The sequence below is a fragment of the Harpia harpyja genome, chromosome 7, assembly GCF_026419915.1.
Source record: "Harpia harpyja isolate bHarHar1 chromosome 7, bHarHar1 primary haplotype, whole genome shotgun sequence".
Classification (NCBI taxonomy): Eukaryota; Metazoa; Chordata; class Aves; order Accipitriformes; family Accipitridae; genus Harpia; species Harpia harpyja.
Window position 1 is genome coordinate 701,870 of NC_068946.1, and position 17,490 is coordinate 719,359.

Sequence of the window (17,490 nt, forward strand, 5' to 3'; positions counted from 1 at the left end):
TTCTCCCAGGCTCCAGATGCTGGTCCCCGAGTACACACAGTCGCAGTATGCAGAGCTCGCCCGCCAGCATCTTGGGCCCACCCAGAAAAAAAACACAAGCTGAGCCCGATATCCAAAGGAACAGACTGAATGTCAAGAAAGACAGATGTCAAAATCTAGCAGGTATGTTACAAATGGGTATTTTAATCATTAGTTAAGAGAGACATATCCATTTTCCTCATCGGTTTGCATTGCGCGCAGGAGCTGTGGCGCACTGCTCAGTGCAGAGCTCAGAAGCATCGTCCCACGCCTGGCATCACGGTGGAGGCAAACGTCATTTCCTAGACTGCAACCAGTCTGTACAAGTTTTGTTATGTTTAAGGCTGCTCGTTTGTTTTCCAAAGAGTCTGCAGCTCTGTCTTCAGAGAGCTACGTATAGCCTACAAAAAGCTGAACAAAGAGAAACTCTCTCATTAAAAATTAAGTCCAAGTGTTGGACACTCTCTAAGAGAGGATGGGCATGAAGGGAAGTATGTGGGAGGCAGGAAAGGAGGAGGTATTTCATCTTTTTAAGCTCAAAACCATGCTTCCCTTTAGCAGGAAAAAGCTAAAATAAATTGTTCTGGCTGTGGCGGGTAAGACATTACGAACAGAATGGAAACCTGTCCCCGAGGACGACAGAGAGCCTGACCGACAAAAGGACAAGGAAGGGGCAAAGCTGTTGCTTACATCATGCACGCCCCAAAGTAAAAGCAGCGGGAGTATTAGCCAGTGCAGCAAGCCCACAGGCATTTGTACAACCGACTTCCAGCGCTTAGGCATAAAAATATTTCCTCATTCTTGTTTTATTCAAAATTTGTTTATGGCAACAGGCATACAAAAACTGCAGGCAAAGTGTAACCATCAACAGATACACCCACGCAGTATTATAGAATACACTTAGGTCAGACAGAAGGCATAATCTTCAAAAACATATTTATAGTGCTCTAAAACGTTGCAGTCCTCAGTAGCATTAGCATGGGGCCTTTAAATGGAAAAATACAGCATATTTGTTGCAGTAAGTGACAAGAAGCAGCCACAAGCAGGCATGGAAGAGCTGTCCTGAGAGGTGCGGGGTGGGAACGCCACCGCGGGGGCCGTGGCGGCCAGTGACAGTCAGCTGGAGCCAAGGAGCCGGGGACGGGAGCACTGGCACAGCCCGGCCATCGACCGCCTCCACCACGCGCAGCCTTGCAGGGGCAACCGTGGCACGCCGGGACGTGCCAGCGCCAGCACCCTTGACTTCGGGGAACCCAGTTATCTTATAACGTTCAGGCTTATTTTACCTTACGCGGAGAGCTCCCCAAAATATTAAACCAAGCGTAGCTTTGCAAAGCTTTGCAATTACAGGCGAACATCAAGCCTTCCCCGGTTCTAGTCTGCAGAATTTCTGCGTCACTACCAGGTTTTGGGTGTTTATTCCTTGAAAATAATTTTAAAAGCAGGACTCCAAATTCCTGGTGTAAACACTTGAGAGGCGGGGAGCACTGGAAATGGCAGGGGAATGTGCTGCCTAGCAAATCCCAAACCCATCCCCAGGGCAGGCAGGCACCGGCTGCCACCAGCAGCTCGCTCGGTGGGGGACAACGCCGCTCCCGGGGAGAAGCTGCCAGAAGGGCTCGAAAAGCTCATTACGGAGGACTCCGTCTCAAGGCACGCACACGAATTTATTGCATCCTGCCGCCTTCCACTGCAAAGCGTAGGACGGTAAAGCCGGAGGTACAAAACGGTCACCGGGAGGAGGGGAGGGAGGCCGAGGCTGCACGGTGCCGAGGAGCACCGGCCGGCTCCCGCCTGCGGAGAACGGGAGCTGCTGCGCCCGAGCGATCCCAAAAACCGAAGGCGACTCGGGCCAGAGCGGCTGTGCGAAGGGATGGAGGGCGGCTCTGGCCGGGGGTGCCCGGCCGCCGTGGGGAGCGCTGCCGCGGCCCCGGCCCCGGCGAGGGGCAGGTGCTGGCCGTACCGCCGGCCGAGGGGACGGGGGTCTCCCGGGGGTCTCCGGGACGGCAGCGGGGTCTCTCCCCGCCCGGGAGAGTGCTGTTAATCCCCAGCAGCCACGCGATGGCAGCAGAAATATGGAAACACCGGAATGGACGAATGCATTATCATACGATTATAACGAAAAGATATTTTGCAGGGACGAGGCAACTGCTAAACATAACCCAACATGCACGACGTTTTTAAGACAGGCAGGGAGTAGAAAAATAGTTTTTCCCTCTGCAATACAATAACGTGCATTTGCTGCATTACTTTAATTGCCAATAGGGTCACTTGCGCTTTCTTGTTGTAGCACTGATACAATACAGCCCTCTCCCCCTGCGATTTTAATCTGACCTACAGCAGACACGGTAAGATGCAGAGAATAGCTCCCATTTCAACCTAACGCCTTGAGGTCTGGGTAACTGGTGACTGGTCTCAGCTTTGGCCGTGAGCTTATCCCACAGGGTGCTGGGTCTCTCCTGGAAAAGGCCAAACAACCTGGCCTCACCTGAGTCCCCATGAGAACATCAGTTACTTTATTCTGAGAAACAGAGTATTTCGTTTGCTCAATGGCTATTTGTACCACGGTTTCAACCCGGCACATCCAGTGAATGGAAAACACCAACGATCTCATTCCTGTCAGCTCCATCCCATCACCAGCCATTATCTCAACTACGTTAGCAGGGGCCAACATCTCATTACTGCCCTTTTGTTTAAGATGCTTGCCTGCTTTTTGACTTTTTTTTTTTTTTTTGCATGTACAAGCAGGTTATTTTCCAGGAGCTTGTTGAGGCACTTTTTTATTTTACAAACAGTTGGCACCCAAGGTGAGACTATCTACAAAACCCCGCCAAAGCATCAAGCTGAGCTGCTAAGTCCAACTCTCGCTGTCTGCTGCTCACAGACGCACGGCATCCGAGCGTGGTTACAGCATCCCACCTGGATCCCCAAGGGTTTCCGCTCCCCAGGCTTCATCCCCGCAACTCTGTCATTAAAAGCAGGTATATGCATTTCCCGGAGACTACGACTACAACTCAGAATGCGTGAAAGGGGTATTGGCACGCAGAAGCGAATGATCCCGACCGTCTCTGCCAGCCTACGTCCGCCGCATCTGGCTCTACAGAGGGAACGACTTTGTGCGCGGGGCAGAGACGCCGACCGGGTACCCGGCGAGGGCAGGCGAACCCTCTGCCGACAGCGCTCCCGGGCCACCACGGCCCCGTTCCTCCGCATCGCGTTTCCCTTTCACTTCTGACAACGGGGTATTAGTATGCAATTAATGCTTTACATTTCCAAAGAGTTGTACAAACATTGGCTAATTAATTCTTATCTCTTGCCTATAAAAAGGGTGAGTAAATAATATCTTACAAAGTGGTGGCCATTAAAACGTGCCCACGTGCAGGACAGGGCCACACTCTGAAATCCTGTTTTGTCAGCCTTTGCGTCTACTGCGTTTTGGGGACAATACCAGATTTTGTTTAGGAACTCCAGCGCCTTTGAACCCTTGACACAACTCCGCTCTCGCTGCTTCCCCTCCACACTTAGGCTTTGGTGAGCAGTATCCGTCTTTCCAACAGGAACTCAGGAAATGAAAATGTTTAATGCATCTCTGATGCATACAAAATTAGCAGCGATACAGCAAACGAGATTTGCTTTCCTTTCCTACGCACTGTGAAATAAATAAATAAATAAAAACACATTAAAACCCAGGCGCGTAACGCAGAGACACTGAGGCTCCTCGTTTCCAGTGGAAGCCCTTATCTCCGTCACAGCCCACAATGCAATTACAAGATTACAAGGCACATGCTGCTTCAGCATCTGGATCCTCCGTGCAATCACAGGGATCCCTACAGAAAAAGGAAACCTCTTAATCTTGCGAGGAACAGCGATGATTTCACCTCGCCGTGCTGCACCCCATTTAAAACGCTCTAGGAGCTGCGTGATGAGTGGCCTGCAGTTAAAGACTTTAGTCTCTGGTGTTAGACTAACGCATGTCTCCACGCATGCACAGAAAGGCAACTACGTGGTCAAAAAAGTAAATGCACACCACTGTCCCTGGTCCAAAAAGTATTTACGTTTATTTTGTTGTGCTGTAAACTGTCTCATCTGAATTGCAAACACTGGGATAAAGTTTGGACCAATAAACCTCCACTCCCATCTCCAGTCCCCAGCACATTAAACCAAGACCACAGATCCAGCAATCCAATCTCCATATATTGTATTCTCAAAATATTTCATTTCTGGCCACCAATCTTTAGATCTCCTATTGGATTTTGTTTTTGTAAATGGATTTTCCCACAGAGCTGGCAGAAAATATATTTAATTTCGAATTTCTCTAAACCGAAATAGTCAATATAAATGTCAATGTGTATTTGTGCTGTACAGCCTTTGCAGTGACAGAAACCTCACATTTCAGAGGGGGGTACACGGCTGCCCGTTAGCTTGTTTTGTGTCTGCACAGTTGTTCTAACATTTTATTTAATCAGGATGGCTAAATAATGTAAAAGTATATATATATTAAATTTTTTGGTGTGCTTTGGTTTGGTTTTGGGGCGATCCAGAAAGAAGCATCGTGTCTACCACTGCTATGCAGGCAAATGAAGAGGAAGGCGGAGAAATTGGAATAACAGCCATCCCCATTGGGCCTGGAGCCCGATGCAGGGGCTGATGTTTGTCACCCCATTTCTTTAGACCCATCCAGCATATTCAGTCTCCTGATTTCTCCGCAACAGAGAAGCGTGGAAACTCATGTCACCAGGTTCCTCCTCTTTTCCCCCACAGTATGTGGTGCAGATGCAGCATCAATTACTCAAACAACTGCAATCTATCTAGACGCTAATGTCATTAGTCCACAGAGATCCTTTTGGAATAATTTACATCGAAACTGCCTTTACATGCGAAATGAAAAACGTTCAGACTTTAGTGAATGGGATTTGAATTACAATCCCACCACATGTGGCTCAGCTTTATTCATGCTATTTATTAAACAGGGGAAAAAAAAAGGTGACGCAGTCAATTACAAAGCAATTACCTGAACTGCTACCGCAAACCTGTTGCCTTGCGCTGAAGGGTCGGTTGCCCTTGACTTGGGCAGAACTTGCCTACGGGCCACCTGCCCATCACCCGAAAGGGGGTCCTGACCCCCACGTATGCTCGAGAGACGCACCCCCCCCCTCATTTCTGGCTGGCTTTGAAGGCTCCTCACCCCGTACTACGCCGCATCCACGTTGCATGTCACTCAGTGCCTGTTTCTCAGCCTTTCTGCTACCTTCACCGACCTTCCGTTACTGGATAAAGCGATCCCGTGCACTACAACTGGGTGTAGCTGTTTGGCATCTTATTTCAGAAACGTCAAAAGCCACGTAGCTCTTCTAAATGCCTTTGCTGTGCTTCTCCAAGGTATTTAAGATGACTTGGGAAGTCAAAAGATCACTTATTTTTTTACTTTACTGTAAGAAAGATTCTTGTTTGCTAAACTCTATTAAAGAGCCCACAGATTATTTTTTCCACTGCATTCAAAATATAGTAGCTGGTATAGAAGCAGAAACTCCGCACAAGGCTTAATGTTACTGTAACAGCATTCAAACCACAAGGATAATTAAGGCAAATAAGCCAAGCCTGCCCTACAGGTACCCTTTGCTGCTTCAACATTTGCAAATGCTGAACCCACCACACCATTTGTCTTTCACTGAAATTCAATACAAACATGCTCAAGCTGAGCCGCAATCCCAAAAGCTCTTGCTCTCAGCTTTGCTTCGTAACGTTTACGCAAAACCCTCAGTTGTTGCCATGAAGCAAATTGTTTTCAAAAAAGAAAGTTCAGCCTGTTAAGTTGTAAAAGTTGTCTTATGTTAAAAGCAGATTAGGAAGGGTAAAGACTCCTTACCCCACTGAAATCACACAAAACTAATGGTGGAAGGAATCAAATACAAGGGGAAAAAGCCTGAGACAGCAATTTAATCCTTTTATTCCACCTTTTCTCCCTTCATCATACAAAAACAAAACTAAAAACATTTTCCATTCTGGTTCCTGTCCAAAACGATGCGTGAACTAATCGAGTGTAAAAACAGTTGCTTGGCGTTGCATCGGTTAAAGCAAATGTAATGTTTGCTCTTCCTACCCTGCAGCTCTCCTCCATTCCTGTTTTTGCTATAATTCAGTCCATTCCCAATATGTCACTGGAAAGACTATTCGCAAAAGCAGGAATAAGAAACAGACTCTTTATTTCTTTGTGAATTTATTTTCAGTTTCTTCAGTCTAAGGCTCCCCCCCGCTTACCAAGCGTCTCCATCTGGAAGCCTCCCGGTAAGCCAATTTATAGACAAAGTGACGATCCGCAAGTGAAACACTTTCATCTGGTAGACAGTATTTAGTTATTCTGGACTGACGCTGCCAGGCTGAGTGAGTGAAGAAAATGCAGCGGAAAAGCTGTATCACATTGTCTCAAGATTTAATAATTTTCCCACAAATATTCACTCACCTGTTACAGAAAACCCCTTCTCCGGAGCTCATTGCACAGCACACCTTAAGGAATGAGACAGGGGACAGGGATTCCCCAGCAAGGAGGCACCCAACCCAGCACAGCCCTTCATTTCACAGCAGGTACTTCATTTAAGACGGGGGAAAAGCACGGGAGTGAAAGCAACCTGCAGCTGCACTTACACCCATTTACCTCCTGCTAAATGGAGAAAGTCCTTCAGACTTTGGACCAAATAGAAATATTGGCGCACAGTACTCAAATCAAGCATGGGCTCAAGTCACTTTGCAAGAGCTGCGATTAGGACAGTTTTGTGCATGCCAGGGTAATGAGAAATAACGTGGACCTTCTTCCTTCCCCCGACCATGCCGGCATCGCCCGCGGGACCACGCCGAGCCAGCGGTCCCCTGATCTCCACCAGCAAGAGCCATCCTTGTCCCGTGAGCCCCACGCACAAGTAAGTTAATTACATCGGAGCAAAAGCATCCCGAGGACAGCTGCCTTCATCTGCCGACATTTCATGCTAGCCATTATCGATTTTCCCCTCACGCTGCGTTGCCCAGAAGTAGTAATGCCACTAACCTGCTTTGTGAGCGGCAAGCTTGGAGCATTTCAGCTCTCAAAGTTCTCTCCCAAAGGTGAATTTTTCTGGAGTGTTGCACAGCAATGCACCGGTAGCTTGGTACAAGTTAGTCCATGCAGGAAATAAAGCCAAATATTTTATAGCATGTCTCTGAATAAACAACTCCTGCCTGCTAAAACACCAACCAGCGCATCCATTTTCTTGCCGAGGCAAGGCTCCAAGCAGATGCGGTGCCAACTGCACCAGACCTGGGCAAAGCATCTCCTCCAACATCATACACAAGGCAGTGGCCCTGATCTCAGCTGAACCTTCTTTCTGAGACACCCAGATATTAAGAAAGCTTTTATTGCTGAAGTTATACACCGTAAAATAAGCGACAACAATTAAAGGATTAGGTACGTTACAGGTCCGTTGAAGGATAAAATCTCCTCGATGCGTATAGGGCATTAGGAAAAGATGACAAAACCCACGACCATTTGCTGTGAATTTATGTTACTGCAAGCGAATACAGTAGGATCCTGATATAGAAAATGAATTCTTGATATGAATGTTCCCTTCAGAAGAGACTCTCGGGAGACCCATTCCAGATTTAACGATAATCCATATTCCCCTTCAGAAACGGTAAACCAACTCTCTGATTTCCCTAGGACCGCCACAGGCGCGTGAATCATTAAGATGCCATCACAACCCTACGTTCTGGATGCCGTAAACACCACCTGGAATAGGTAACGGAATAAAACTCAACCACAGCTCATGAGTCAACACCTTCCATGTTTCTGTACGAGCATCTGCCCGTTGCATCCATTGTAGAGACGTGCACACCACAGCAAAGACGGGGAGATGCTGTTGGGCTCTGTGCCCTCTAACGAGTTACGGGAGATTAAGGGAGCGGCTGGTCAGAAATGGCAAAAGTCAAACACTGGGAGAGATGTAAGGGAAATACTGTTAGGACTGATGATGAAGAATAGATTTGTATAAAAACTGTCACTCCTCTTTGAGTAGTTCTTCTCCTTTGCTTTCAGGGCTGCGCTTGTTTGTGTTAATGTATGCACACGTGTGTGTCATATTTTCAGAAAGCCTTTCACATTAAACTCTCCTTTCTCCTCCAAAGCCACCCTGCAGTATTTCTCTGGAATGCATTAAGCAGCCTGACTGAACAATGCAATCCTAATTAGTTTGCAAACTACCCAGCTCACCTCTGAGGGCGAGCAAAGCCCATGTAAATTAAAGTGAATTGGATCAGACTGTCCTAGGAATAGTCCTCCAGATTAGTGCTGCCTGAGCGGGCGATCTCACAAGTTGCTTTCACCATCCAGTAATAACTTACCAGTAGATTTCACCGACAAGAGCAGGGAATTGAGAGATGTGATAACATTTTGCAGTTTGATATTCCATGATGGGTTATTTTACAGAATACAGAAAAGCCCATTTGGTCATTTACTAAAAGGAAAAGTCATCTTGTTCTTAGCACGTATTCCCAGCTCGGAGGCTGTAAGAGCAAATGATGCTATTATCACCCAGGTTGTACTGCCTGCGCAATACTGAGTTCAGGTACGCTGCGTTTTCAGACCCAAACGCGAAAGAAACCTTTTGCAAAGTTTTGACGGTGATGTCCCAGGGTTTATGCAGTAATTGAATAATCTAAAATTTCCATTCCTGTCCTCGTGGACTAATCTGTAACGGTGTTAAGGGACTGTTATGGTATTAATTAAATACAAGTCCTGCATACAAAATTGATACTCTGCATCTCCATCTCCACAAGGGAGTTTCTCTCTTAATAAGACTTAAATCAAGTTTTACTTTTTTTTTTTTGGTTTTGTTTTGTTTTAAGGAATTCATAAAGATTACCATATTGTACTGAGATAACATACATCTATCTATGAGAGAACGCGATCTTTCAAGTATAGGAGCTCTGGCGCATTCCTCTCGTCCTCTGACCCGGAATTAGCGGCATCAGACTAAACGAAGGCTGACGAACGACCCTCCCCGACGAGCCGGGGCTCCTGGCGGTGGGGGTCACTGCTCAGCTGGCAGCGCCGCTCCCTTTGCCGCCCCAGCGCCGAACAGCAGCGTCTCCGGTGACGGATGCGCTGCTGCGGCTCAACCCTTGGCTTTCGTAGAGCATCAGGCTCCTGCCAGCCATTTGGCAAAGTCACACCACAGGTAGCATCGCTCGTGCTGAGAGAGGGACTTGGCTTTGCCCCGAGTTTGAGAGAACCCTTTTCTCTGACTTCTCTTCAGGCGGCGGGGTTTGGAGAGACCAAAATATCCTCAGTACAGGATAAAGAGCAACCGAATCGGCGCCGACCTTCCAAACCGCAGAGGACAAGAGGGAAACTTACTATAAAAACATGACCTCATTGCCATTTCGGCAGCAGTTTACTACGAATTCACGTGAACGCGCCATTGCCGGGCACCCGGACAGGGTCATGCACAAGAAAAGGCAAATGCACCAGCTGAGCCAACCAACTGTAAAGTCGGAGCAGCGCCAGTCCGGAATGATGTTAAAGCTATTTCAACACTCCCCTTACTATTATTTATTAGTTAAAATTTTTAATTATGTGGATTGATTAGGAACACATCACCAGGGATCCTAATTAATTAGAATTCTAAAAAGGATCACGGACTGGAGATTTTTAATGGATTCCACAAAGAATTGCACAAAGAGGTATATTAAGGGAAAGGCCAAATTAACTTCTTTCTCGTTTATCCAGCATTTTCTAACAGGATTGTGCATCAGATTAACCAAGTAATAGCCCAAACCCTCACGCACAGTGATGCTAACCAAGACAGTAGCTTGAGCATTTCAGGCAGTTATCATTTAACATCCGCTTGGCTAATTAGTTTATTCTTCCCATTCCTTACTTATTTAAATTAGTGTATTCCTATTTAAATTAGTTTCTTCCTTATTTATGTCCTAAATTTGCTTCAGCTGCCTCGTCCATGTTCACCAAATCCTTTTATATGGTAGGGATAGGCACCAACATCCCCAAGTACCTGGTGTAAACTTTTTGTTTCCAAATGCTTTTTTTTCCGCACCCAAAACTTGCAAAGACACAGGAGCCATCACACTGATGACACTGAGGACGTAATTAATTATTAAATCTACTAATACAAATCCCTTTTCAGAACTGGCTGGTCAGTAGTTTCACCAGCCAACATGTTCCTCCTTCCCGCCTATTAGCTGCAGTTTCCAAAGCTCTGTTTGGATGCTATCGATGCTCTTGGCTGTCGGCTTTGCAAGTATTTTTCCATCAGCGCGACGATGATACCTATTTATCTTCTGGCTGCAACAGTCGCTGAGATGATCTGGCAGTGCCACAAGGCAGACAGTTATTTCATGCCCTGTTAAACCCTAATGTGGTTAACTACAGTATCGCTCCAACTTTGAAAAAAGCCTTTTTTATTATTTTAAATCTGTTGCCTATGTGCCCAAGTAAAGAACATCGCTCCCTATTAGGATGGTATCAGAAACATAAACCCATAACGCTATCTGTGAAGTAGCACGATGTACTGATCGAGTAATTAATTAAGAAGGTTAAAAATACCTAATTCTGCTGCCCAAGCAGCACTTAGAGGTCAAGTAAACGAACTTTTCCTGCATTGTTCAGAACGGCGACTGGCAGCAATCACTCAGATGCCGCCCTGGCAGCGAGATGGGACAGCAAGGGGCATCAGGGCAGGTCAGCGAGGGGACTGCGCGGCAGAGCACTGCGGCTTCTCCTCCAGCCTCTGGAAACCGCAGACATGCTTTCAGGCGCGCTCGGTACACCAGAGGTTTCTACAGTGGACCCAACTCTTCTAGACCCAGATTTATGTGGGAGTTAAATTGCAGACCCAAGCCTCTATTTGCCTGTTCCTCTTGGTTTCTTTTCTTCTGCCTTTGCCTACATAAACTGCGACGACTTGAATCATCGCTTCCTTTGTACGCTCTGATACCCGGGGGGAAAAAAAATTAATTTCTTTTCATCACTCAGATGATCAGTCTGCATTTTGATAACCGTTAGTGCTACTTAACACATAGATTTATGTAGAGGTTGTGTTCCTCCAGTTTTGAGCCCCAGTAAAAATTGCCATTAACTGTTCACAGTGTTGGCTCAGGAGCCAGGTTTGTGCTCGGTTGTCGCTTTATCTGCTGCAAGACCTATCAACTGTAAAACTGGCCGCATCCCGCCTCTGCCAAAGCCAGGAGGCTCAGAGCTGGGTCCGCTGGGCTTTGCAGCGAGAAGATTGAGGGATGACTTGATGAGAGGGCGTAAGTACCTTCTTGGAGATAAAATACCGGGTATTAAAGGGCTCTTAAGCTGGAGAAAGAGGTGGGAATGAACGGCCGAACCCCAGCACATCCAAATCACAAAGCAAGTACTCTGACACTTATTTTCTTAAGTGGCGAATGTGATCAGCCACAGGAAGAAACCCTGAAAGCTGTGTGTTCTCCAGCACCTGATACATCCTATTTCAGATTTGTTACCTTCCAGAGACATGCTTCAATCAAATAGAAATTATTGGGTTCAGTGCAGGGCTATTTGAGTTAAATATGAAGGCCACGGACATCCATGCAGTCAGGCACTCTAGGGGTTGATGGCTCCGTCTTTGAAAAAAGATGTCAGAAAGTATTTATTTAATCATGTGTATGTATGGTAGCCAACGGTCACCACCACCCTCCTATAGGTAAGCTCTGCAGCGCAGGTTTTGGTATTCTGCATTGTTAAAGTTCACAGCAGTTAATCAAATCATGCTCTGCAAACCTGAAACAAAAACAATGCACAATTTCCATTATGCTGACTTTTTTTTTTTGAGGCTTGTCATAATAAAACATTGTTATTGGATGTAAAAATTATGGAACAAAGTTATGCCTCTCTGGTGTAATATAATGCAATCCATTTAATACTATTTTAAACCCAAAAACCTCATTAAAGCAGACAGAACGTAAGAATGACAAATCACCCACGAGGAAGCTGGAGCACGAGATGCGTTCCAGACGCCTGGCCGCTTTGCATCCCCCGCGCCGAATTCGGAAACACCGCGCGGTGTGGAACCCCCGCCGGCCCCCAACTCCCGGAGCCACACTGGACACCAGCCGGACGCAAGAAAGGTTAATGCCGTGCAAAACATCTGCCAAGACGGGCCTGGGGGGTGAGGTTGGAAAGCTCGCTTTAGCCCAAACTCCAGCCTGAAAGCTATCGGACATGCCTTGAGGTAACGGGTTAAGCTTTGCCTGTCATTGAACACCACCGATTACTCCAAACGCTGCCATCCGTGCTGGGTTATGCCCGCATGCCTGGGTGCAGCCTCCTATCCGTAGTGATGCACGCAGCCTGTGAGCTGCAGAAATCAGTACAGCTTATACAAATATATACCCTTACGGCTTTGCTATTCATGTGCCGGAATTAGAGTATTTCTTGATGACACGGCTAAATGCTACAATTACATCTTTGAACACCCTTTTACCATTTTGGCCCCAAGTTCAGTATCAAATGCAGGGAATACAGCCCTGGGGTCTTAGGAACTAAGCTAGGCAAAGCTCTGCAGCTGGACTTCTGCTATCAGAAAATGTAATACCCAGTTAATAAAATAGAAAAGAAAAAAAGTTAAATACACATACTTGTCCACATCTATGCAGACCTTTAACGTCAGAAGTGATCAGTGAGATCAAACAGCTCCTGTCTCACGCAGACGGACTTTCAGAACAAATAGTTGTGTCAAACAACGACACGTTTTTAGAACACACAGGCTTATTCCAGAAATACTGTGTCAGGTGAAATCATCCACCTGCATTTCTTTGAATGGCTAAATACCATCAGTAGAGCAACAGTCTCCTTCAAAACACGCCTTGAAGCAGAGTCCAATTCTGGTCTGAATTCAACAGAAATGCTACTTCTGCATACTGGGAAGACCAACTCTGAGGAAGCACACGGAAAATTACAGTAATTGCTACCAAAAACTAGCTGGTATTTTGTGAGTATCAAAGCATATACAAAGCTGATACGGTAAAAAAAAATGCTTAGCAACCCACCCCAAGATGTTTGGTCGCCCTTGTGAAGTACCTGTTACAAAAAGCACGCGTTCTACCAAAAGATGCTTGGTGTGGAGACGCTTCCGTGTTTTTCGTCAGCACGGCTACTGTACAACCTCACAGCAACCAGAGAGCAGTAACGCAATCCGACAGTGAGGCTATATGCAAATTTTGTTCAAAGTAGTAACAAAGAACATGTGGGGTTTTTTTTTTGGGGGGGGGGGGGAGCTGGGATTCAGCAAATATAAACCTTTTTCTGAACGTGTGGACAACTTTACATTGAACGAACTTTGGGGAGCTGTTGCTTCCCAGCCCAGCTATCAGCCAAACCCACCCCCACTCCGTTCTCCTACCTCCACTCCTTGGACCTTCAGTTTCATGTGATCCTCTCGGGTGGTTTTCCCATCTTTCCTTTTTTTCCAGCAATATCCATCTTTCCTGTATTTCACCTTCTTCCTATTGTACAGGATCATAGAACCATTCTGCGGTCTGGAAACAAGAAACAGTTTTGGATTACATAATGAAAAAAACCCACCCTAAGAGAGTTTAGGAAGCAATGTACTACAGACTAGAAAAAGTCTCTACAGAAAAGCAATATTCTGTATTTGGCATAATACAAACTTTCACTGTTTGTTGCTCCTAATTGGATTAATTGATGTTTTGCAATCTGCAAAATTTTACTTGAGAATCTTGTACATAATGAAGTAAGCATGCCAGTGAGAAGTATTAATAAAAAAAAAAACCAACAAGGAAAGCTTATCATAAAATGGCCAGCGTCTTCACAGGATATGTTATGCTTGGGCTCAGCTACATGTTGAAAATTAGGAAAGAAAGGTTAAGAAAAAAAAGGATCGTTATTATTTTATGATAGACAATCTTTCTCTTTTTAATGCATCAGCGGGATTAGGCAACAACCACCTCTAACACAGCACCAGAATACGGATGTTGGCTTAAAAAGGCAATAAACAGGCAAAAAAGAACGGAAGGAAAAAAGCGTGAGCTTATACATTGGTTTCGCTGTTCCTGCTTAGATCAGTGTTAGACATGGACTAACTTTCTCTCTTCTGAGCACCTCCTTGACTTCAAAGACACATGAAAACATTTTCCGCTTAGAAACCAGGTTGATGCTTTAGAATATCAATAAAGGCACATTGATGCTTGCCCAACAGGCAGGAGTCACCAGCTATTTGGCGTATGACAGTATTTCACAGAAACATTTTGCTATCTGCTAAGCCAACACACAATAGGGGCATTTCTGCTGCAATACTAAAAAATGGAAAATAACCCCCCCACACACACACACATCACAGCAAAGACAGCATGCATCCCATGCAGGCAGCAGTGCTGTAGATGCTGCAGACATTTACAGTGGTGCATTAGTCACAGTAATTTGGCTTTAGGACACCAAGAACAGAAAGAAAAACAACAACATTAGCAGCAGCAGCAGCAATACCTTTCACAGGAAAGCTTTGGCTGGAGCCTTTTGATAAAGGAAGGCACCTGAACTTGTATAAACAAACCAAATTAACGGAAAGAAGCCTTTCAGGATTGAGAGGGTCTGGTTCCCCCCGCCCCCCATCCAGTCCACACTTCACGTCGCTCCTCGCACCCCTCCACTTTCTGGACACTAGCAGCCAGGCGTTTTCAGACGGAGCAGAGCAATACCTGGAATTGCTAAAAATGCCACCGAGTATTTTCACTTGCCCAGCCAACGCAAGGAAGCTTTTTAAATAAATAAGCCAAACTAAGCGCTTTGTGTCCATGCACCATTGGCTTGTGACTTCAGAGCCATGCCGAAGGTGCAAAAATCGGTGTCTGGCCCAGCTGGAAAAGCATCCGTCTTCCCTCCCGCTTCTGTCTTTCAAACAGCCTCACACTACAAAATAAGCACAAGAACAAGCTTCTGCAGGTACCCTCTCCTCATTTTTCTCTAACAAAATACTCTGGTTGAAGACAGCCGCCTTCACCCATGTTTATCACGTAATAATAGGGCAGTAACATTGCTGTAAAAGCCGTTAATTATAGAGTAACTCATCCCAGTGCTCCATTAAGTGCATAAAGGCACCTTACTACGGAGGAAAACAAGCTCATGATGGTTTTCTACCACCAATGGCCAGCTGAAATCACCTAGATCAACCAATACAACACCCTTCCTCTGTCAAAGCAAACACCATCGGCGATCACAGGATCTGCTACCAAACCCCCATCCTTTTCCCTTGTCTCTGCACATAAGTATGCAGCTTTGGGTATACCAAAAGGATGCCCTGCCAGCTTTACACTCAGCATTTGCCCTCCAGAACGCACTGGCACATCACAAATTTAATGAATGTGGACGAGAAACTGCTGCACAAAGTCTCTTTTAGTATGAAAACAGACTTTCTGCTTCTGCAAACATTTGCAAGACCGAAATGACCTTTGATCTAAGTGATTATGAGCACATCCTTTTACTAAACCAAAACTTATAGACTTAATTTTCTTCCACATACACGCAAATATTTATTCCCTGTGACCAGAAACCCGAGCTCCGTTCGTTCCCCCCAGCTACGCCTCCCCCTCCTGCCACCCGTGGCCCGGCAGCCCAGACCCACGGGCTCGGCGAGGCTGCTCCTCCCCTCTACTCCTACACGTCGCCCTGAAAATAAACACTTGGGTGTCAGGGCAACCACGGCGTCTATTTGACAGCGACGTAGATAGTGCAGGGTTAATTCAGTGGAGATATTACATATCTTGTTTCGGTGTTTCTTCTATAAACCTCCCGTTGCTGCACATGTCAGCTCAAACCCTTCTCAAAAGATCAAAGACTTCCCCTTGTCTCCATCACGGAGACATGCCCTATGGCTTACGACGAGTTACCTGCACGTTTAGGGCAAGTAAGGAAAAGACGGCGTGGGAACTTATCTCCTGCCTAGTGCCTCGGCACTCACGTGCGTGGCTTTTCGGAAAACATACACTCGAAGGACTGGAAGGAGGACCAGAAAGTTTTTTGATGCGAGCAAAATACTGCTTTTTCTTGCCTGCAGTGCCCCGAGAGCGTGCGGGTGAAGGGACCGCAGAGCTGAGCTCTGCAACCCTGCAACCTTGCTGCTGTTCTGCAAGGCTGGAATCAGGTTTTTGTTGGCTTATTTCTGCGATGAAAAAAGAACACCGTAAGAGGTCACTGGAAAACAGTTAACGAGATTTATACGAAATAAAGCACAATGGAACAAAATCTCTTAAGGATCTCTGGAGCAGCTGTCGATTTTGATAAGAGTGTATCGAATTGCTTTAAGGCTCATAGAAAGCGACTGGTTTTTAAAGATATCTTCATAAAATGAGAGGCAATTTTAACGTGATATACATTGCTATTGTATTTCACTTGTTGTAAGAAAGAACAGAAAGGGAAGATCTCCTGTGCTTATCTCTGGCACACAAACACAGCCAAGAGCAGCAAATTGATGGTTGCGGGAAGACTCGGCAGATGAGGTCCGACAGGGATTCCCAGGACGCACGACGGGTGCAACTCCAACCCAGATCTCCTCTGGAGGTTTTGCCGCTCAACCTGAATTTGGGGATTTCGTTCGTACCTCTGCAGAAGAGGGGGACGAAACCGCACGCCTAAGCGTGGGCTACCCGGGACTGCAATTCCCTACTGGCTCCTGCGGGCGCGTGTTTAGGAAGCCTGCAGCCAAGGCAAGGTCGGCTTGTCTGCGCGTCATCAGACACAGAAAGCAATCATCTTCCTCTGTATTAAACTCCACCTGGAACCACGGCAATAACAACAAGTACTGGAACGTTAACGGAAATTTACTTCATTTGATTAGCTACTACTTTGCAGCTCTTTTCATTAGTGCGGGACTAAATGGAAAATAATAAACCAGTATTTTAATATTAAGGTACAGCTGAAAGCAAGCCAGCCAGAGTGATCGAGACCCACCGAGAAGCCTGTCTGTGCTTGCAGCATACGGTGCTGGGGCTGCCAGAGGGGACCCCCGCAGAGCCTGGCCCCCATGGGGCCCCCTCCCTCGTCCCTCCCCGGTGGGGACGACCACAGCCCAGTTTTGCAAGTTTTGCATCGCGTATGACAAAAGGCAGACTCGTGGCTGTGAAATGGCAGCACGGCCTCACAGCAGGTCGCCTCACCTGTATTTGCTCTACATCAAACACCAGGCTACTCCGTGTACTCACTCCGGCTGATTCCCCAGGATAATGCGGAAAGGTCAGTAGCGTTTCCCCCTCCACTCAGAATAAATTTTTTTGCAACGAGACAAGAAAGGGTTTGTCGCTCTTACAAAAAAAGGCAGCGAACAAAAGGCAAGGAAGTGGGAACAGGCGAACGGGGCAATCCTAAACCGTGAGCCCCCCCAGCAGCGGAGTCGTGGAGCACTTTGCCTGCCTTCCTTGCTTCCAGTAAATCACTGTATTCAGTTTAGGCTGGCA

General features: G+C 46.4%; 1 protein-coding gene across 7 annotated transcripts in view; it reads right to left on the minus strand.

Moving 5' to 3' along the window:
- The window catches only part of CAMTA1 (calmodulin binding transcription activator 1), a 326,976-nt gene that overhangs the window by 198,363 nt on the left and 111,123 nt on the right, over window positions 1-17,490 (minus strand). For all 7 annotated transcript variants that reach the window (XM_052792793.1, XM_052792789.1, XM_052792791.1 and 4 more), the window contains one exon: window positions 13,428-13,563. In XM_052792793.1, the coding sequence (XP_052648753.1) occupies window positions 13,428-13,563 (136 nt within the window). The remainder of the gene's footprint in view (window positions 1-13,427; window positions 13,564-17,490) is intronic.